This window comes from Tigriopus californicus, chromosome 9 (genome assembly GCF_007210705.1).
Source record: "Tigriopus californicus strain San Diego chromosome 9, Tcal_SD_v2.1, whole genome shotgun sequence".
NCBI lineage: Eukaryota > Metazoa > Arthropoda > Copepoda > Harpacticoida > Harpacticidae > Tigriopus > Tigriopus californicus.
This window is the reverse complement of record NC_081448.1, coordinates 371,191-391,887: the sequence shown is the minus strand read 5'-3', so window position 1 is coordinate 391,887 and position 20,697 is coordinate 371,191. Positions and strand designations below refer to the sequence as shown.

Below are 20,697 nucleotides of genomic sequence, written 5' to 3'. Positions count from 1 at the left end.
GGGATGGATGTACTCTACGCACTGGTGAGAGACTACTTGATACAGGGAAACGGTTCGTTCCTAGCTGAGGCGCTTTCATTTGCCCGCATTTACGTGGAGGACTGGGTGAAATCTGGATGGGAAATGACACAACACATTTGGTTTCAAACAATTGCCTCCTCCATTGTTAGGGGGGGGTCAATTCATTCGGGCAATCAAACTGGTATTACGCATTCATAACAATTACAGAGCGTCAAAGACAGCTTTCACAGGGTGGAATAAGATTGTGATCTGATCCTTTTCACATCAGAAACTTGGACAGACATTTGAAATCTTTTCGGTTTCCCAAAAATTTATCCAATCCCAAATCTCAAAGCCAATGTCAGATATGTCTGAGAAGGTGGTTGAGCGGCTTTGATCGCCAATACCATTAATGGACCCAATGCAATGATATTACTTTCCGTGGAGTGCTGTTCTTGGCACCATCACATCAAACTAATCTGCTTCGGCAGCAAATCACCGGTCTTCTTCAGTATCAATTACTACCTACATCAATTGCCACTAGGAGAAACGCGTGAACGGTCCAATGATGGGATTGGCTTTTGTCAAGGTATCGTAAAGTTTGACTAATCGTCCAGAGGTGGGTTGTAAATGCTATTAAGTCAAAATGTCAGGGATATTGTTTGAGAGATGTATGTATTCATCATATCTGAACGAATGCTTGTCATAATGTTGTACGCTATTAGGGAAAAGGCAAGAAAGAGCGAGAGTGTGTGGATCGCTGTGCGAGCTCAACGAACAAAGCAGGATGCAAAACTGCAAGATTCCTGGCCTCAAATGTCACGGATGAGATGTATGTTTCAGTTGGAAAAACTGCAATATCCGTTCGACTATGAAAGATGAAAGTTTCGTGGATGATGGTGATTAGCAGCACTCGGCAGAAAATTTGTTAATCGTTGGAATCAAAGGCCAAAGCGAACGGACGGGTCTCTGGTGACAATCATAATGATCGGGACTCCTCTGGTCACAATAATCTGATGTGTGCCTCTCAAAAGACAGATAGTCAGAGTTCACACTCAAGGCTGTGGCTTCCCATGGTTAAAGCCAAGAAGCAACTTGAGTTTTCCACGTTCATGTTTTTCGAAGACGATGCATAATATCAATTGGGAGTTCTCGTCCTTGTCATAACGTTAGACACGGTTGATGTCAAATATTCCATCTCTTTGTGGAGTTCCAGACAGGATCGACAATGATAGGGCCGAGTCTATTAAAATCGAAAACGCTCGGGATTTGATTTCCTGCACTTTTGCTACTTCTATCCGACTGAACGGGAATGGATTGGATAGGCAAATCGTAGTATCTTGGAGTGTTATGCGCTTTTTTCGCTAATCATTTTCATGAAAGGATTATGCTCTGAAGGAAACCAAGAACTAATATCAAACTTGATGAAAGACCAACGAAACGACCACATGACAAGTGAGTAGCAGAAGCTTTACAATGGTGACTAAGCGATAACCTAGTGGTATTAGAATGGAAGTGATGAATGCCCATCACTGCGACCAAGCCAGGAAAGAGAGGAAAGTTTCAAAAGCCAATGAAGTATCACACAGGAATGCCAAGTCATTCGTCTCACCGAGCAAACGAATCCATAGACAAATCGAAATTTCTCTCGCAATTTAGGAGCTGAACCAAACCACTCAACGATCCTCTGGTTATATACTGAATACTTATTTGAAGCATCTCGCTCGGACTTGGAACGAAAAAGGTAAGATAGTTCACGACTTGGCAAAAGCGAACGTATCAAATTGAGCCAATAAATGATAGACGAGGACCTAAAAAGAGCCCTTTGATATATCATTGTTCCGAAATCAAATTTACTTAAGCATCACAATGCGGGCATTCAAGTTTGACCCGAAAGCCGGCCGACAAAAAATCAGACGAGACTGCAGAGCTTTGCAAGAACTTGCAAACTTTCAGCTCAGAGTTGGAACATAATACAACATATCTACTTATAAGAAATAGATTCTTCCCTGACGTCCAATCGGCGAGCAACGAGTCTTGATCAAAATCTGTAAAGAAAGCATGAGATCAAAATGTCCAAAATGCCTCGAAATAGGGGACGAAATCGCCTTCAAGAATGTCTCCACCAGGGATGAACTACGCGTATCTACCAAGAAAGAGGCGTCATGCCACTGTCTCTTATTTTGCTAAGTTCTTCTATCACGCAGTGGTATCATCAAGTGCGATCCTGTCCTTTTCGCTTACTACGTAATCATTGGCGAAAACCCGTGCCAATCAAATTTAAAGGTTTCCTCAGTCCATTTGAAACTTTGCCATGACATTTACCGATTGAAAAATCTCTGATCAAGTTTCAGTCGGCTGGGATGGGGCGATCTACCGCAATAGGACCACATCCACCCGGTACCTAAAACATCTACTCCGAAAGTTCTAACGGAGATGATGTGCCAATGGGAAAGTTTTGTCACCAGAGCTGTCATACCATTATAACACCACTCATTGCACCGTGGTAATGGATTGGTTTGCTCCACGGTTCAACGAACGACACATCCACCGTCTCAACTTACGGCTGTCGCTCTGATCTCGTTTCGGTTGTGTGTGTGGGGGTGGGTGGGTGGGTGCGTGTCAAATTGTCACAAGTGCAATAAAGGCATCCAGCAAAAAGCCAATGAGTAAATGAGTGCTTGACATTTTGAAATGAAATCATATTTCTATGATTTCATCAATAGATCATCTGTCTTGGTTTTGATCTTATGGATTTTTGGACCCATATTAGCTAGCTCACTTTAAGATTCTTGCATGATGCCTCAGACAATGAGCAATGAATGGAGTGCCATACAATTTGTGAAGGGACACAGATTTGAGTGACCAGTGCGGCATCCCTCGTCTGCCCTAAAAAGTACAAGCTTACCTTATTGTTTATCGTTAAAACTAGTTAAAACTACTCAAGCATCAAAATGATGAGATAGAGTATTGGTATATAATTGATAATAAAATGGGTATCATGTATTGAAAGGACACCCCTCAAGAAGACATTGCAGCCTTTTTCACGCCCACCAAGGAGTGAGGAACCACAGAGAGATTCCCGAGATAAAGGGGAGAAGTTCAACCCGTTCTGCCGCTGCCATTACCATGTACCTATGCATTACTGTACACTATTACTCGGACTGTTTTCGGTTTCCATAAGGAATAAATCAAATTGTTTCTCTTCTATATTTCTGCTAGTGCAACACATAATGGTGAGAGTAGTAGTAGTAGTAGTAGTAGTAATAGTAGTAGTAGTAGTAGTAGTAGTAGTAGTAGTAGTAGTAGTAGTAGTAGTAGTAGTAGTAGTAGTAGAGTAGTGTAGTAGTAGTAGTAGTAGTATAGTAGTAGTAGTAGAGTAGTAGTGAGTGATAGTAGTGAGTTAGTAGTATAGTAGTAGTAGTAGTTTAGTGTATTAGTAGTGTAGTAGTGTAGTAGTAGTAGTAGTAGTAGTAGTAGTAGTAGTAGTAGTGTAGTAGTAGTAGTAGTAGTAGTAGTAGTAGTAGTAGTAGTAGTAGTAGTAGTAGTAGTAGTAGTAGTAGTAGTAGTAGTAGTAGTAGTAGTAGTAGTAGTAGTAGTAGTAGTAGTAGTAGTAGTAGTAGTTAGTAGTAGTAGTAGTTGTTGTTTTTTGTTGTTGTTGTTGTTGTTGTCTTTTTGGTAACAATGTATACTCGAGCTGAAGGCGGAGAAATTGTTGGAGGACAACTTTGGATGAAGTGGAGCGGGGTAAACGAGGCGCTAAGTGATAAAGCATGGCCACAAGCCAGGAAGTTATTGGCGGCTAGAGCAGCAAGAAGGTAGATAGATATAGATAGTCAAAGGAATTGCTGGCATAAAACCGACCTGCCACACGTGGAGAAGCAGCTAGGGCATGATTCATTGCCATTTTCTATTAGGGTTGGCGGCATTGGTGGTGTGGTCCTTCCAATAGAACATTTAAATGTTTGGAAACGTTGGCCAATGAAGAACGAATTGGTTGGTTGACTGCTTTGACTGCGGATGGTTGGGGATTTGTTGAATGACTTTTTGTCTCTTTATGATGTGTAACGATCATCATGGCTGCCGCTGCTGCTGCTACTGCTACTCCTCTACCTATTACTGCTGGCAAGGGACTTCTATCCATCCATCCATCCATCCAACCTTCCACTGATGCCGTCATAAATGTGGAGAAAGTAAGTCATCACAAAGGGATGACAACATCTCATTTGAATGTGTTTGAATGAGAACGGCAAGGGGACGTGAATTTGCCAAAGGATGTGTGCAATTCAAAATGAGACTTCCCCGGTCCCGGTTTTTTTTCAAGGCAATTAGTCGCCAGCTCGCTCCATGCTAGTATACTAGATAGACGCGTGTAAGCATTGCTGCAGCAGTTTTTTCAATCCCCTTCCTGTCCTCATTTGCAGAAAGTTAAAGGAGAGGGGGGGGTTCTACAGGAAAAAGGATGGTAATGCACCACGGATTGGAATCAGACTAATGCAAAGAAATTCGGTTGGAAATCCAGGGAGCTGAGGTCATGGTATTCATTGGAAAAAGAATCTTTCAACTTGACCAAGAATGAAGACATTCAATGAGAGATTGGTCATTTCATTGATCATTCTGAATCTCGAAAAAGGCATTGAACTCGAGAAAAACTTGAAGATCTTCAGTCACCTTGTTATGTGAAACTGAATTCCTCCCCAGGAGGAAGACGCGCTCAAAAGTGATCAATACAATCGAGGTATTATCATTTGACTACCCCATGGTAAATTTGTGAAACGTCTCTGTTTCTCACTCTTAGGAATTGATTGATTTTCATTCAGAGTCGGTTGTCTGGTTCACCAGACCAAGAGGTGTTGACATTGACTCGAAATCCAACCATCTGTCTTTGAAGCGAAGTCCAAGTTTTCCTAACAAGTCAATGGCCGTTTGTCACAGGTGGGCATTCAAGTGTGACACGTTGAGTAGTAATTAGGGACTCTCGTGGTGCTACATGGTGTTCATTTTTTTTTCACGGAAACAGGATTATATATCCCACATGTGGAAGCGTTAAACTTTGGACTGAAAATGTCTAATTTCTCAATGCTATTCGCCCAAAAACGCGAATGATTATACAAGAGCCTGCTCGGGAATAATCAGGATCAGATACCACTCCTTATTTACACGGATGGCTAGACAATGGAATAAATTTCCACTAGCGATAGCAATGCGACAAGCTCAGTCGGTTCATTCTTTCAAACAGGAGCTTCTACATTTGGACTTATTGTGATTCTGGTTGAAACCCTTGTTCTTTTCGCCCATGATCTCTTGAGTTTCTTTTTTAGTTTTTAGTGATTAGCTTTTCTCTTTCCCTTTTAACAATAGGGCATGTCAAGTGAAGGAGATTCAAGGAAAAATGTGATCCGGCACCCTGATTTTGGGTATTTTGGGGAGGGAGAACTAAGACAAACATCTCGGTCAACTCGCACCATCCACCCATTGAATTTTAAATAATCGAGTGATTTTGAGTGAGCTGTGTTACAAAACCCAACAAAATGAACATATTTGGTGCTAAATGGTGAACGCACAATCAAATTGGCTCAATAACACAATGCTATTTGCTTAGAAAACAATGCAAAATGAAGTAAATGTCAAAATTAAATGCATGCACAGTGCGGTTTGGCTGGGCATGTTGCCTTTGATTTTTCTCCATGGAATGACGTCAGTTGCTCATGACCGCGCTCACTTGACAAGCCTCATACATGCCCTTGTTTGCAATGTCAGAGAGGCCAAATGAAACGGGGAAGAGGCAGTGTTGATGGCTAAATACACTACTTGTGAATACACTTCCTGGATCACCAATTATGCACAAGACTTTGATGGCATGATAGATTCAGAAAGATGTCAAAAGCATTATATTTAAAAAGAATAGGAATCAGCCCTAGATTTGGTAGTGGGACATTGAGGCAGGAGAGGAAAATTCACCACCATCAAATTTTGAGTGGTGACTTCCACTTTTGAGGCTTCATAGTTCCTTGTTAAAGGGTTGAATTAAAGTTTCAGTTCTTTTAGGTCCAAAAGGAAAGGTTGATGTTTCAGTGCTTCTTAATCAACTGTCACAGCTCTACTCACCGACATGTATAAAACATACTGTTTATCCAAAAAGCTGTTTTCGACTTGTTTCTTCCACTTTACTATTTCCTACTTTTTACAACAAACATTTAGAAACTTTAGAAAAGTTTTTTTTGCCTCACGTTACACTTTATATCTTGGTTGTTTAGTACCTCTTCTATGCTGTAGCGCATCCCAGTGACCTCGCACAATTTGTGCTGAAATCATCAGACTATGAGGGATAGTGGCACTGGAAACAGGCCAATTCAAGAAGCGCCTTCTGAAATGCCGAACGTAAACCATATTTTATGCGGAGTAGGAAACCTATTGCTCCAAAACCTACCCATAACTCAAAGCAGGGCCTGCTTCTTGGTATGTATTGTTGGGATCAACAAATGGACCCTATTATCCAGTAATTCCCTCAAAATGTGAAGGTAATGTTTGGACTTGTTCGACCTTTTTCAGCAGGTTTGCAAAAGGTCGAACAAGTCCAAGAATGTTTCACTACGAACATCACAGGAATGAGAGAGCTCTCATATTGGGAGAGACTAAAAAGGTTGGGACTGTACAATGTTCAGAGAAGGTACGAAAGGTATCTCATACTGTATGTCTTCAAAAGTATCCATGAGCTTTGTCCCAACTCCCAACCCAGTATTTAGGGTCAATGGTAGAGACCGTAGAGGCATAATGTGCGTTTTGGGAGCACCTTCAAGTCCTCGAGAAACCAGGCTACCCTACGCGGCGTATTTAACTATACACGTAACAAATAGGTCATAACTTTTAAACCAATCAACAAAATATCTCAAAAATGAGGCTGTGTGATCCTTGAAACAATAGTTTGCGATTTGTTGTTGACTTTTCACTCCAATTTTTTTTGTCCTAAAAATGCATGGCAAAAGAAAAGCGGTTGTCGAAATGACGTCGCGCCTGGCTACACCAACCGAGATCTCGAAGGCCCTTGGAATCACGCGGAAGGCCGTCTATGACATCAATAAGCGTTGGAATTCCACTGGGTCAGTGGATAGGAAGAAAGTACAAGGGCGAAAACGAACAATCCGGACAAAAGCCAAGGTCAGAGCTATCAAAAGTCGGATTGACAGAAATCCTATCCGGACGATGAGGGGGATGGCCAAGGAATTGAACATGAGTGAGAGGGCAGTCCGAAGAGCAGTCAAAGAAGACCTTGGAGCCAAGTGAATGGCTCGAAGGAAAAACACTTGATCAACAATGCCAGGAAAGGGAAGAGATTGCTCAGGTCGAAGTTGCTTTTCAACTACCTCAAGTACAAGCCGCCAGTCATTCTCTTCTCGGATGAAAAACTGTTCCGGGTGGATCGCGTGAGCAACAGCCGATTTGACCGATACATTTCGACCTTAGCCGTGGATGAAGTTGCCGATCACGTCAAATTCACTTTTAAGACCAAGCACGCGGCCTCCGTGATGGTGCTTGGGTGCTCAGACGGGAAGAAATGTCCCCCCATATTCATCCCAGAGGGAGACAAAGTCAACTCCGAGGTCTACATCCAGCTCTTGAGGGACCAGGTGATCCCATGGATAAACAAGGAGTATAGGGACACCCCGTATATATTCCAGCAAGACGGCGCCCCTTGCCACACGAGCAAGAAAACCCAGGCGTTCCTGAAGGCCAACCTGAAGTCTTTCTGGGCCAAGGAGTTTTGGCCTCCTAGCTCTCCCGACTTGAACCCGTTGGACGACTTCTCCATCTAGGCACAAGTCGAGAGAGAGGCCTGTCACAAGCCCCATGGGTCAACTACCTCACTTAAGTCCGCCATCAAAGTCGCGTGGGACAAAATGGATGAGGACTACATCCGTACCGTGTGCAACAGCTTCCAGAGGAGGTTGGAGGCCGAAATCAAGGCCGAAGGCGGCCATATTGAATGACAAAGTCACTTCGAATAAGCTAACGAATTCCTATTTAATAAATATTTGTGTTAAGTTGTCCCTGAACTAGTTCTTGATGATTTTTTGAGATTAAAAACAAGTGTGTAGTTAAATATGCCGCATAGGGTAGTTCGAACAGTGAAGTCCACTTCTCTTCTTTCTCGGGCTCCTTCATTGTTTAATTTGCTTCCCTCTAATATTCGTTGAGAATACGTAGCCCTTGTTCATCCGATTGCATTTTTCAAGTCAGACTTGGACAAGTTTTTAGATAGCATTCCAGATCAACCCTACATTCAAGGGCTAGCTCGGTCTGGCCACTTTGGTAAAGTGTTAGGAAATTTACTCTCTCATGATTTAAAATGTTTGTAAGAAAAGTTAGTGTGGTATTCATTGCGACACAATGATTAAACAATAAGTTGTTCTTCAACCACATCACCTTGGTAAAGCCCACAATTTTCCACAAATATGGACAGGGAACGAGCTTCCCACAAAATCGGCCTGCTCTTGGTCTGAGCAAGTCTCAGCCACATTTCGAATTAGAGTAAACATATGGCAAACATAGATCTCTTCAATTAAAGTCAGGTTGATCTAGTAGTTGTCTCACTTTTCCGGAAAAAAAGTGAACGCCCGCCCAAGTGTTTTGGGTTAGATCCCCAGTTTTTTAACTTCATCCCTGTTCAACGCATACTGGACAACATTATTTTGTATTCTACAGCCTTGATTGGACCCACGTACTCCCCCTGCTCCCTTCCCATTTGATCGTGTTGTATAGTACCCACATTATCGAGGAATCTTCCTTTTTTTACCTTATTTCTAGTCCAGTTTTCTTGGTCCTTTGTCCACTGAAGAGGGTAAAACATGAGTAAATATCTATTTATTCAATAACTTTTGCTTTCTTGGCATGAGGTTTGTAAAAGTGAGGCTTGAAGATATTCATCATGGTCATGACACCATTGACGAGTTCGCTTTTTCGTGCTAACAAGTTTGAAGGTAAGAACCATGGTTTGTCTCCAGTTCTATTCTAACAAAAGGGTATGAAAGGGGAATGGAGCTTCAGGTGTTGGCCCTATCAACTCTTTGAAATATGAACTTGAATGAACTTCACGCAAAGAGAGTAACAACAACTTTCTTTTACGACAATCAAAAACCAAATTTTTTTTTCTGCACTAGGGAATAAAAGCACTCTTTTCGCCCCACTTGTGAGCAGAGAGCCATGAAATAAAGTTTCTATGAGAAGCAATTCGTTGCGTTTGCGTTGTTAAGAGTCAAAGTTCTACCCATGAAAACCATTTTTCATGAAGGAAAATGCAGATCAACTGTGGTTTTCTTCGGAGCGTTCGAATATCGATCGAAGGGCCCGAGAAAGGCCGAACGAAGAACGGATTTTGGACAGAGCATGTCAGATCTTTCAAGTACACAAGATCACGGGTGATGAAATTTCAGCCCTTGTGATCTCCTCTTCAAAGGCAAAAGGGAATTAGCCTTTGTGAATGAACCGAGGAGCAACGGCATTTTGAGGATAAGTGGTACATTTCAGCTATCATCTAATTGTAGGTAGTGAGTAACAAGTGTCGTTCTCAAAGATTCTGGCCATGTCTCCTTCGAGTACATCCGACGTACGTACTGCGAATCTGTGATACTTCATCCATTGTCCGCCGATCTTGCGACAATTTGATGATTACAGATTGCTCCCGGGAAATTGCCTCAACCATCCACCCACCCACCCACCATTGACGTACGTACCTCCATCCAGCCTCGACATTTCAAATTGGCTTGAACAATCCACACCCCTCCCTACCCTTCTGAACCTGGTTCGTTCAAGTCAAATGGCGAGGGCCGTGATTTTTAAGAGATTTCTAACGAACTGAACGCAATGTTGTATTGTATCTGACCTATGGTGAATCCTGCTTGACCGCAATATCGAATGTCTAGATAGGAGCCCAGCATTGGTCATTCAACTGATGTTTGATGTCATAGGTACGAGTGATATCCGTCCTTGAAGAACGTCTGTAGCAGCTTCATTAACACCACACGGGCAGGCTGTTCTGACGAGGCCGGCTCTAGCCACTGGGGAATAATCATCCTGAAGATTGCAACTAGGTTGATCTCGAAATTTTAATTTCAAGGTTCTTGAACAAAACGATCCTGGATGGAGATTCTCTCTCTATCTACCCTCGTGCAAAGTATGCATAGTACGATAATGTATTGCCGCCGTATCCTCTGAACGAATTGGTTTTCAGTGTCATACAAAAATGATAAGAGGCATCCATCCAATGACATCCTCTTCGAGAAGAATCGTTTTTGTGAGGCTACGTACCATCCCCAACCATCCCCCAAAGTCGGAAGAAAACTGATCAGGGCATATCTTTTTTGTCCTATGAGTGAACGTTTTTACGTAAAAGAGGCTGATGCGATATGAATTCCTATAGATTGATTGGCTAGTATTCTTTTTTTTTTTTTTTTTTTTTTTTTTTTTTAATAAATAAATTCTAATTCGGTCTCTAGCTCGACTAAGCTGCTTTTGGTAGGAATCGTTATCAACCTTGGAAAAGCTACGAAAATCGTTCGTTTGACCTCTTTTATTCGTGCAACAATCCCATTAGAGGACTAGTCACGTACGTACCTACGTAGTATTATTACCTGTAGAAGTCCGTGAATTGGTCAAAAGTAACATCATCCCTCTCGAGCATGATGAACGAGCTTTGGAATATGGACGAGCAGTATGCTAGCCACAGGGGCGAGGATTCAACATTTTGAAGTCGAGAAAACGCAGGTTTCTTCTTCAAAAGATCGCTACAATAACGACGTATTTTGATTTTCAGCTTGATCGACCGACTGAGTCAAAACTTGTGTGTATGCCCTCTCGAAACTCACTGTACTGTACAGTACAAATGTACTTACGTGTGTAACCCTGCGACTCATGGTCATGTCAAAGGGTTTGAATATGTATATAAGAGAAATTGATACTAATCATCATCATATATGCAAAACAATGATAATGATATATTTTTAACCATGTATGCACAAGAGTGGGTCTTGGAATGGATTCTAACAAGAGGGCTCTTTCATTCAGTCCAGGATGCCTTCTTTTGGCCTTCGCTTGGAAAGGGCAAAACTTTTGATATAGTCCTTCGATTAAGTTGAAAATTGAAATGTGTGGTTGCGGCGACCTGGGACCAGTCTCATTTGAACAAGCAACCATGTGTGTGCGGGATTCCAAAATATTAATTCTTAGCCTTAATTGAATGCCAAAATGTCGCAATTTTGAGTCGTACCTCCATCACAATCACCCATTCAGGGACAAAGGATTTCAATAGCGATAACTGATAACCCTTTAACAATCTTTTAACCACAGATTCGACGGGTCAAATTTGGAGAAACATTTAAGTGTACCAGATTCAGATCGGATCAGTTTTCATATCGATTGGAGGTGATGTTTTAGGTACTTTCTTCGCTACACTCATCCATTAAAATAACTGAAGCTAAATGGGACATGTGTTTGACATTTCGAGACAACAATCTCGCTTACGACAGAATGTCTCCATTACTCACCAAACCTTTTATTTCAGACTCGTCTGACGTCAAAACTGGTCTGAATTTTCGATACAAAAGATAATCGAAAAAGTCCGATCGAAGGTCAAACAGACGTTTTCTCAAGAGAAGCAGCCATCGAGAGTGAAACATCCGAGCTTGAGTTGTTGAAGATTCCAACCGTTATGGACTACTGGATGGACCTGTGGCGTCAAGGACAGAGCCCTTGGCATTCTACCGATCCCAATCCTTATTTGGTCAAGTTTATGTCCACACTTAACCCCAACGATAAAGATCAATGGTTTGTGTGCCATAGCAGCCAGTAGCAATGGAAAAAAGTCTCCAATAAGAGTGGTCATGTCCTTTTTTGTATCGTAGCCTTCAATTCTTTTTGCCTCTTTGCGGCAAGGCCGGTGATATCAGGTGGTTGTATGAAAAAGGTCATCGGGTTTGGGGCATTGAATGTAGCCCCAAAGCCATCGAAGAGTTCTTTCAGGAGAACCAAATCCCGTTATCAATCGAAAGAGTCAACGAGAACTGCACTAAATACATGGTGAGCAATAAGAACGTCATGTTTTGGGATTATGTCTAAGATTATGAGCAATACACACACACACACAATATTTGGTCTTCTCTGTTGTGTGTACTTTGTAGTCGTTGGATGAGAGGATTCAAGTCTTTGTTTGCGATTTCTTCCGATTCGATCCGAAATGGATAGGCTCTTTGACCGTGGATCGGGTTTTTGACCGTGGATCCCTGGTGGCCGTGGGAGTCCAGGATCGAGTCCAATATGCGGCCAAGATGCGGGAAATACTCTTCCAAGCAGCCTCGCCCGCATTCAAGTACCTCCTGTCTACTTACGAGTACGATCCCAGGGAATTCGACGGACCTCCGAGAACAGTTTGGCGAGAGGAGATTCATCATTTGTTTGGAGGTATTGACCGACAACCGACTTGAAAACGGGCATGACATTTGGCTATTGAGCGTACATTTTTGTCTCTATAAAGATTTAATGGAGATCGAGCTACTGGGCGAGTTTGACGAGAGCTCCGTGGGTAAGCAACGTTTCGGAGTGTCGCACATGAATCGAATCATGCTTTTGTTAACCCGAAAGCGGACGACGACGACGACGACGACGAACTTGAATTAAAAGAGCCGAGTAAAACCTGGGTTACTTCTTTTATTATTTCGCGTCCAACTATAACAATCCATGATTGCGGGTCATGAAGTCGGATCTCGCACGAGACTTACACAGCAAATGAAGATCGATCGAGTGGAAATAGAAGTAGAAGTAGTGATGGTGGTGGTTGTGGGGATGGCCGATGTCATTGTTGGTTGGTTGATTTGTCAGTCTGTCTTGTCCGTTGTTACTACATTCAAGAGCTCACTTCAAAGGAGGGAGAGGGGAGGGGGGAGGGGGATCAACATTTGATTTCAATTTTCTTGGACAGACTGCCATGCCATCCATAGCAGATAAAGGGGATCCCGATAAGGGGGATCAGAGAGTGGTTGTGGTTGTTGCTGTAGTAGTGGAACAAATTGTCGTAAACGAAAAGAACAGAGTCTAATGGTGGCTGGCTGAGGTTGTTATAGAAGCAATTGTAGTCGCTGCAACATCAGCAGTAGCATCAGCAGCATTAGCATCAGCAGCAACAGTACTAATAGCAATAGAAATAATAATAGTCGAAGCAGTAATGGTATATATATATATGTCAAGTAGGAGAGTGAGAATAACTTGGATCAGCCATAGAGGTCAGACATATCCGAGCGCAGAATCAGCCCACCCTTGCAATGGTCAGTGGGTAGCATCTTCCATCCAAGCTGATGACCTCGTTGTTGGGACTAATTTGGTTGGCCAACTGGGTCGCGGTCGGTGGTTGACCTCCACTCGATCTCGATATCCATCTATCACACAGAGGGCGGATCTAGTCCACATCCATACTATCTTCCACGGGTTTCTTGCCGTGCTCGGCACTTGCGGCTGGCTGCTGATCTTCGGCTGCGGGCGCGCTCGTTCCATTTTCGTTCTTCTTTTTCGAGCCGCCGGTTTTCTCCTTCTCTTGTGGGGGTGGCTCCACCTTGGGTTTGGGCTTGTTCAGGATGGGCATGGCCACATTTTCGAAGGCTTGCCTCTCGTTATGGAATTGAACGGCCAGAATGGGGGGATTCACCGTCTTGGGCAGATTGGCCAGGGTGGCGCAGTTCTCGTCCAGCCACGCCCGCTTCTCGGCCACCAGTTTGACCACCTTGTCCATTTCCGCCGGGTCGATATGGCTGAACTTCTCATCGCCCTGGTTATACAGATCAAGCACCTTACTAGCTTGTTGCAGACTACGACCCATGAGGTCAATGGCTTGGGGTCGCAGTTCGAACTCCTCTTTGCGTTTCCTCACGGGCTCGCCTTTGAGTCGGAGGGCCTTCAGCCTTTCCACGTAGGCGGTCTTTTCGCAATCTTCGCCATCCTCGTAGAGCCAGTTCTCGGCGGCCTCGAGGTCGTTGACGAATTGCGCACGATCCTCCTCGGCAATGAAGTCGGCCAGCTCATCATGAATCTTGGACCGGATGTCGTAGATGTACTCTTCGACGGTGTTTTTGGCGTTTAACCGCTCGCCCTCTTGGGTATCTTGGGCCACGAAGGTCTTCTCAAGATCGGTGGCGAGCTCGAGTTTGTCTCTGGACAGGGCTCCGGCCACAATGGGAGTGATGGGAAGCTCGATGGTCTTGGTGACGGTCTTCTTGCGCTTCTCCATCTTGACTGGTTCCTTGGACTTGGCGGCCGAGTCCTCCTTACTGGTCTCCTCCATGGGCTCACCGCGCTCACCGCTCTCTTGGCCCTCGGTCTTCTTCTCTTGCCCCTTGTCCCCCTTGTCCCCTTTGTCACCGGCGGTGTTGGCAGCATCACTATTGGCGCCTTCCTTGGGAGTCTCCACCTCCATGGGGACCTCCTCTTCAATTTCGTGCTTCTCGGAATACGAGGCAGTGGACACGACGAAAATCCCGTGCAGGTTGACTCGGACCTTCACTTTGACCTTCTGATTGCTGCCATCGGGCAAGGGCTTGACTTCGCCGATCTCGAACTTGCCTATGTGTTGATCGGGCAATGGAGCGGATCCGTCATATTCACCCTCCACCACGAAGTTGTCGCGTCGGTAGAAAGTGAGCATCTTGGAGTAAGGGACGGCATGAAACTTGGGGAACACCTCCATGTCGCCCGAGTCGCCCTCCGACTGCCACTTCAGCTTGATGGGGTAGGGCTGAAGGTCGGTCACGGAGAACTCTCGCACTTTGAAAGTGGGCGACAAGATAGCACACTGAAGGGCACAACCTCGAGAAACGGCCTCGTCGGCGTTCAGGGTGGTGTTGGGGGCCTTGCCGAAGATGTCCTCGATGAGGTTCTTGATGGCCGGGATGCGAGTGGAGCCACCCACGATCTCAACACTGTAAATGTCCTCCGTCTTCCACTTGATGGCGGCCAAGCACTCCCTCATGACTTCCTCGATGCGTTTCAGCTGGGGACTGATGAGCTCCTCGAACTTGGCTCGGTCCACACTGGCCGACACGTCCTTGTCCTCCATGAAGCACTCAATGTTCAATGGAAGCTTGTTCGTGTTGGCCGACATTTGCTTCTTGAGCTTCTCGCCTTCGGCCGTGAGCTTGAGAAGCGCCTTCTTGTTGGATAATGCGTCGATCTTGTACTTGGTGCGGAACTCCTCGGCGAAAAACTTGGCCAACGCCTCGTTGAAGGCTTGACCCCCGCAATTCCGATCAAACGCACACGCCTGAATGACTAGCTTCCCCTTGTGGAACGAGCCCGCAGCCACCTGAATGCCGCGATGCCCGGAGTCCACGAAAATGACATTTCGCGGCTTCTCCTCCGGGGCGGGAAGATCTTGTTTATAAATGCCATAGGCTAAGGCAGTCGCCGTCGTGTCATTCATGAGTTTCAGCACATTGAGCCCCGCGATCGTGGCCGCATCCAAGAGCGAGCGCCGTTCTCGGTCCGTGTAGAAGATGGGCACACTGATGACCACGTCCTTGACCTTGGTTTGCAGCGCTTGATCCGCGGTGTCCTTGATTTTGGTGAAAAGCATGGCGGTGAGCTGTTGCGGGGTGAAGGCCTGCTCTTGGCTGAGGTAGTCCACGTGGACGAGAATGCCTCCGTCTTTGGCCATGGAGATGGGGAATGGCAAACGAGCGCGTTCGGTCTGGACCAACGGATCCTCGAATGAACGCCCGAGAAGTGCCTTGAACCCGAAGAAGGTCCGCTTCAGGTTGGTGAGAAGCTGGTTCTTGGCGCCCACGCCCATCGTGCGTTGGCGGTCCGTGAAGCCCACCATGGAGGGCGTGTCTCGCATGCTGTAGTCATTGGCGATGGTCTCGATGCCTCCTGCTCGGGCCACTGAGATGTAGCAGTTGTCATAGCCAAAGTCGATTCCCACCACCGACATCTGAAAAGGATTGAACAAGTTTGAATGAATTGAGAGACGACGAGACGAGTTACTAAACATTCCTCTCTTTTCCACTGTTACGAACATCTGACTACAACTCTTGGAAGCTATCAATATACTATTTATTCATAGAGTGGAGGTCCTCGATTCTTTTTGCAGTTGGCCCTCGACGCATTTCGGTTCTCGTCTGTGTTCTCATTTCATCATACACAAACATGAAGGTAGCCAGAGACCATTACGATTCGCAGAAAAAAAAAAGATTGGACGTATTTATTACTCATTCACTTTGAATTATCATATCACGGATTGCCACTCTTACTCAACGAGTGATTAGAATGGAGTCAAAAGGAAACAGGTTCTAACAGGTTCTACGAGATCGAAAACCTGATCAATCACACAAATCATGTTCCGATCATCCTCAATATCGATTACGATCCAACATCCGCCAAACCAGTCACGTCCTGGATCCAATCCATGAATTCAGTCACTTTGGTATAAATGCCCGGCACACTACTGTCGCATTTCGTGGTGCCGAAGGAAGTAATGCCGATTAGGTGGTAAGCCGAATTTTCGTCGATGTACATCAAGGGACCACCCGAATCCCCCTTGCAACTATCAGATCCGAGCTCACCTCGAGCACAAATCTGCGAGTCCTCCAACGTGAACCAGGGCAGCTTGGCTTGATATTCCTGCTCACACACCTCGGAGTTCTCAATGTCGACTACCAGGAATTGCATTCGGTCACTGGTGTTGGTGCGGTCAATTAAACCCCATCCGGACACTTCTGCCTCCAGAATCACGCTCGAGTTGAAGCTAGACGACAGGCAAATGGGACGAATGTTTCCGCTTACGGTGACGTTCTCTTCCAGTTCCAAGAGAGCAATATCGGCCGTCAAGATTGGGTCCACCTCAAAGTCAGGGTGAATATGAATGGCCTTGATCTTGATGTCCACGCCGCTCGGATCACTCAGCACGGAATGACCCACGCGAACTTGGGCTAAACTGTGTCCGTTCTTGGTACTGATGCAATGTGCCGCAGTCACGACGAAATTCGCCTGGATGAGGGTCCCACCACAAAGATACAAGCGCGTATTGGTCTCAGGATTGATGTAGGTTAAGGCCGCCGCCCAAGGGTAGGCATGATTGGCTACATCGGAACCGCCCACAATCCTCGTTCCATCGGAAAAGCCGCACACGTTCTCGAAAGTCGGATCGACGTCCTCTTTGAATGCATCGATCGTCAAAACGCGGATCGAGCTCTCTTCGTCATTGGGGGACAGAACGCGACGGAGATCCTTGGGACAACAATAGAGGGGCATTTCATCCTCGGTCCATCCGCATCGCTTTAGGGCCTTGAGTGCTGTGAAATTGCGCTGCTCAAACAATTCTTTGATGGGTTGGCATCGCTCGGCCGATCGACAAAGGCAATGCGTCAGCGGGTCTTCATTGGCGATTGGACAGTGGTACAATGGAACATCGTCACTCTCCCGAAATCCACACGATTCGAATTCTCGGATACCTTGGAAATTAGAGGCCAGTATCTCCATGAGCGTCGGACATTCGTTGATGGGCAAGCATTCGCTGCCTGCCCCGAATCGGGGTCCATTGGAAGAATGGGGTTCTTCATCACGGGGAAAAACGATCCCTTGGGGCAAAGCTAGAGCCAGTGGCAGGCCTGAGAAGATCAGAGATCCAAAAATCCACATCCAAACCATGGTGGTGCTTTAATTCAATTGCCAAACTTTCTACGAGTTCCACCACCGACGAAAATGCTAGTATTTTCCGTCGTCACTCGGGGAAATTCCACGCTTCGTTGAACCTAGTTGGGTTTTCAATAACCGAGACGTTGGCGTAACCAAGGGCTGTTACCATGCTCAAAACAACTTGATGACTGATCTAAGTCGATGGCAAGTTACATTGGAAGTGGTAGCGATTTCGTGAGGAGTGAACGTATCATACCTGGAAGCACGACCGGGCCTCAAAATGGCCCTTAACTGGTCTGGCACTACGAAAAATGACTCACGCGCAATACTGTATTCAACAGACCTCTTTAGTCGCCTACTCATGATAACCCGACTGGTGAGCCTTTTCGAAGTGAATCACATCCTTCATGGCTATCAAATGCCGGCCAATATACAAGCCAAGGGAAGTGACGATGGTTGATATGAACTAGTTTCGGGACAACCCTAGCTATGGATTACTCAAAGGAGGCGGTTGAGGATGGCTTGGGGATCAAAATGAGGCCATAACAAATGTCCTCTGAGATATTCTTTTTCCCATAGAAACTAATTTAGTTGTGAATTGAAGGCCCTGCTTTTTAGCGAGGGTAGTAAAGTAGCCTCACCACGGACTAATAGAGATATGAACGGCAAACGACCTTCCCGCCCAATCGGGAGCCAATCTCGATCATGGCAACTATGAGCCACTGTTCGAATTGAAGTCACGAAAACAGAAACGTAGATCTCTTCAGTTAAAGGTAGGTCATTTCAATATCTATGTGGTCAAAGGCTTATGGGGCTGACCCCGAACCGGCCGAAAATGGCCATTTGATGGGTGGTCTACTACATAAGTTTGACCATGTCTTTCGAGTTCCCTTCGGAAAGGTTGGGGCTCAAATTGGGCCAAGATCATGCATTCCACCCGATCTTGGGGTCGTATGGGGTGCGTCTTTGGAAAAAGATGACCCGTTCACGAGAACTATGGGCCGACAGCGTGGGCGGAGATGGCCGGCGCCATTGGACCGAGAAAGTGTGTCCCTCCGCCATTATTTCAAGGCATCGAGCTTCCTTCATCAAGAGGAGCATCCAGTTGGGCCTCCAGCACCGGATCATGGGGTCAGATGGACCAATGACCCACCAGCCCCAGAGAACCGCCCGGCTGACTGACTGACAGCTTGTCATGTCAACCACCGCCATTTGGGGCTGGAGGTCCAGGCCCCAACCCGGGCTGAGGCTGGCCGGTGCCGTTAAGCCGGGGCGGGCGTCAGACGAGCTTACCTTGAAAGTGAGGCGTCCCCTGTCAGCCCTGTCAGCCCTGTCAGGGTCAGTCGGGTCAGTCGGGTCAGACACTCCCAATCAGCAATCCCACCCGTAACACGTGGGATGGAAGGAACCACCCAAGATGGCCAGATCAGGATGAATAGCTCAGGATGGGTCCGGATGATGGAACTCGGGCTCACTCAATTAATGCTATGAACGTTGGAACGTTGGAACGTAGCGAGTCAATGAGTTAGGGGTCCAGCGATGCCTGCTCGACGGCCAATGTGGCTTCTTCCGCGGTTCAACCTCAAATGACCCGCTCAAATACGGGGATTCGGCGGCCGGAAACTCGATGACTGGACTTACCTTGGGCACTAACTCAAGGCAGGGGCTGGACTCGAACGGCTGGGACGGCTGGGACGGCTCGTAGTAATAGGCGGGTGGCGCAGCGGGTCCGTGGATCCGGGGAACTCCGGAGGATGGGCTGGGGGCGAGGATAGAACCAATGGAACCCACTGGAAGTTTCTCCACACTCCACACGCTCAACCACACCGGACAGCTAGCGGGACGGTCGCTCGATCAGTCGGGCCAGCTAGGGTTGGGGGCGGGCGCCGGACACGCGAAATTCGGGCCTGCGGGACAAGAGATGAGGCGACTTGAGACCTGGGAATGGACATGAACTGGAACGGACCAGTTCCCACAGCCCATCGGTCCGACCCGTCCGACCCGTCCGACCCGAGAACTCAGCCCGGCTCGGCTGGATCGGAAGCGCATCTTGCCTGGATCAGGCTCTGGCCCAGGCTGGCGGTAAGCCAGCCTGGCGCGGCATTCGCCGTTTTTCCTGCTTGTCAGGCTTTTGTCCGCCGGCCGGTGTTCGCCTTCCTGCCTTCGTCATGGTTAGAGCTGTCCAAAACTATTCAATGCATGGTTTCCCTTTATCCTCGACTGCCATCCCATCATGCCAAAATTTCAATGGGCTGACTTGTTTAAGTTGAAAGCTCATATTGGAGGTGACATTGGTAGCCTAAGATTTTTGTTTGAAACTTCAACCTGACATTTAAAAGTGGGCTTTAAGAGCAAGTGAGTGCTCACCTTTAAGTGATAGTATTAGTTTTTCTTTAGGGTTGTTCGGTTTTTTCATTCTCGGGCTCATTGTTTGGTTGAAGGAAAGTCAAAAGTGGTAGAAATATCTGTATTTCCTGCTTTTGAGGGCATTTATTGTTCATGGTTGGCATTGGCTCAAGTAATCTCCAAGGTTCATAATGAGCAGACCTGTGTCAATTACAATGTCAAATATATTCATTTCAGATGTAATTGTTTATTGTTATTGTTTATTGCTCTCACCCCTCCAATACACCCTTTGGTGTTTTAATAAAATATAGCTAATTTAAAAAAGGAAAAAAATAATAAGGGGCAAGCCGCTATTGGACTGCAAACAAATTAATCACCCTTACTTAGTTTTTGATTTAATTGATCACAATTACTTTCAGATTGTAATTGAAGGTTTGGCAACATCATCAGTAGAGCAGGTAAAAACATTTAATTTCAATCAAACATTTCTTTCCAATATTTTGGCCATTTTCTCAAAAAGCAAATATTTAGACATTTTCAATCCTGTGGGTAGTATTTGGCAATTTTTTTCACATTTTGGCGATTTAAGGAGCCAAACACGTGAATTAGAATATTTTTGGTCCAGCTCTAAAGTGCTATGGTATCTAAATCAGAACATCATTGACTCTAGCAGAGATATGG

The 20,697-nt window shown here is 45.7% G+C and overlaps 3 protein-coding genes across 4 annotated transcripts; 1 reads left to right on the top strand and 2 right to left on the bottom strand.

The window, feature by feature from the left end:
• The first annotated feature begins 11,561 nt into the window (after positions 1-11,561).
• On the top strand, positions 11,562-12,688 carry LOC131887381 (probable thiopurine S-methyltransferase). Its single transcript, XM_059235973.1, has 4 exons — positions 11,562-11,820; positions 11,898-12,072; positions 12,174-12,453; positions 12,527-12,688. Exons 1-4 carry the CDS (start codon positions 11,705-11,707, stop codon positions 12,667-12,669), a joined length of 714 nt encoding a protein of 237 aa, XP_059091956.1. The 5' UTR covers positions 11,562-11,704; the 3' UTR covers positions 12,670-12,688.
• Positions 12,689-13,211: 523 nt separating this feature from the next.
• Positions 13,212-19,523, bottom strand: LOC131887379 (heat shock 70 kDa protein 4-like). Its single transcript, XM_059235970.1, has 2 exons — positions 19,312-19,523; positions 13,212-15,967 (listed from the first exon to the last, which is right to left on the bottom strand). Exon 2 carries the CDS (start codon positions 15,965-15,967, stop codon positions 13,445-13,447), a length of 2,523 nt encoding a protein of 840 aa, XP_059091953.1. The 5' UTR covers positions 19,312-19,523; the 3' UTR covers positions 13,212-13,444.
• On the bottom strand, positions 16,209-19,292 carry LOC131887380 (chymotrypsin B-like). Of its 2 annotated transcripts, none has more exons than XM_059235971.1 (2): positions 18,964-19,292; positions 16,209-17,926 (listed from the first exon to the last, which is right to left on the bottom strand). In XM_059235971.1, the coding sequence occupies exon 2, from the start codon at positions 17,680-17,682 to the stop codon at positions 16,396-16,398; it is 1,287 nt and encodes a 428-aa protein (XP_059091954.1). In that variant the 5' UTR covers positions 17,683-17,926; positions 18,964-19,292; the 3' UTR covers positions 16,209-16,395. The 2 variants fall into 2 exon arrangements, with proteins under 2 accessions (XP_059091954.1, XP_059091955.1); XM_059235972.1 differs by having other exon boundaries at positions 16,209-17,786.
• Positions 19,524-20,697: the final 1,174 nt, after the last annotated feature.

Bases quoted from the DNA above. Each gene is read 5' to 3' on its own strand.
- LOC131887380 (XM_059235971.1), bottom strand. From the start codon at position 17,682: ATGGTTTGGATGTGGATTTTTGGATCTCTGATCTTCTCAGGCCTGCCA.
- LOC131887379 (XM_059235970.1), bottom strand. From the start codon at position 15,967: ATGTCGGTGGTGGGAATCGACTTTGGCTATGACAACTGCTACATCTCA.
- LOC131887381 (XM_059235973.1), top strand. From the start codon at position 11,705: ATGGACTACTGGATGGACCTGTGGCGTCAAGGACAGAGCCCTTGGCAT. The intron at 11,821-11,897 runs GTTTGTGTGCCA...TTTGTATCGTAG, and splicing joins CCCAACGATAAAGATCAATG to CCTTCAATTCTTTTTGCCTC. The intron at 12,454-12,526 runs GTATTGACCGAC...GTCTCTATAAAG, and splicing joins GATTCATCATTTGTTTGGAG to ATTTAATGGAGATCGAGCTA.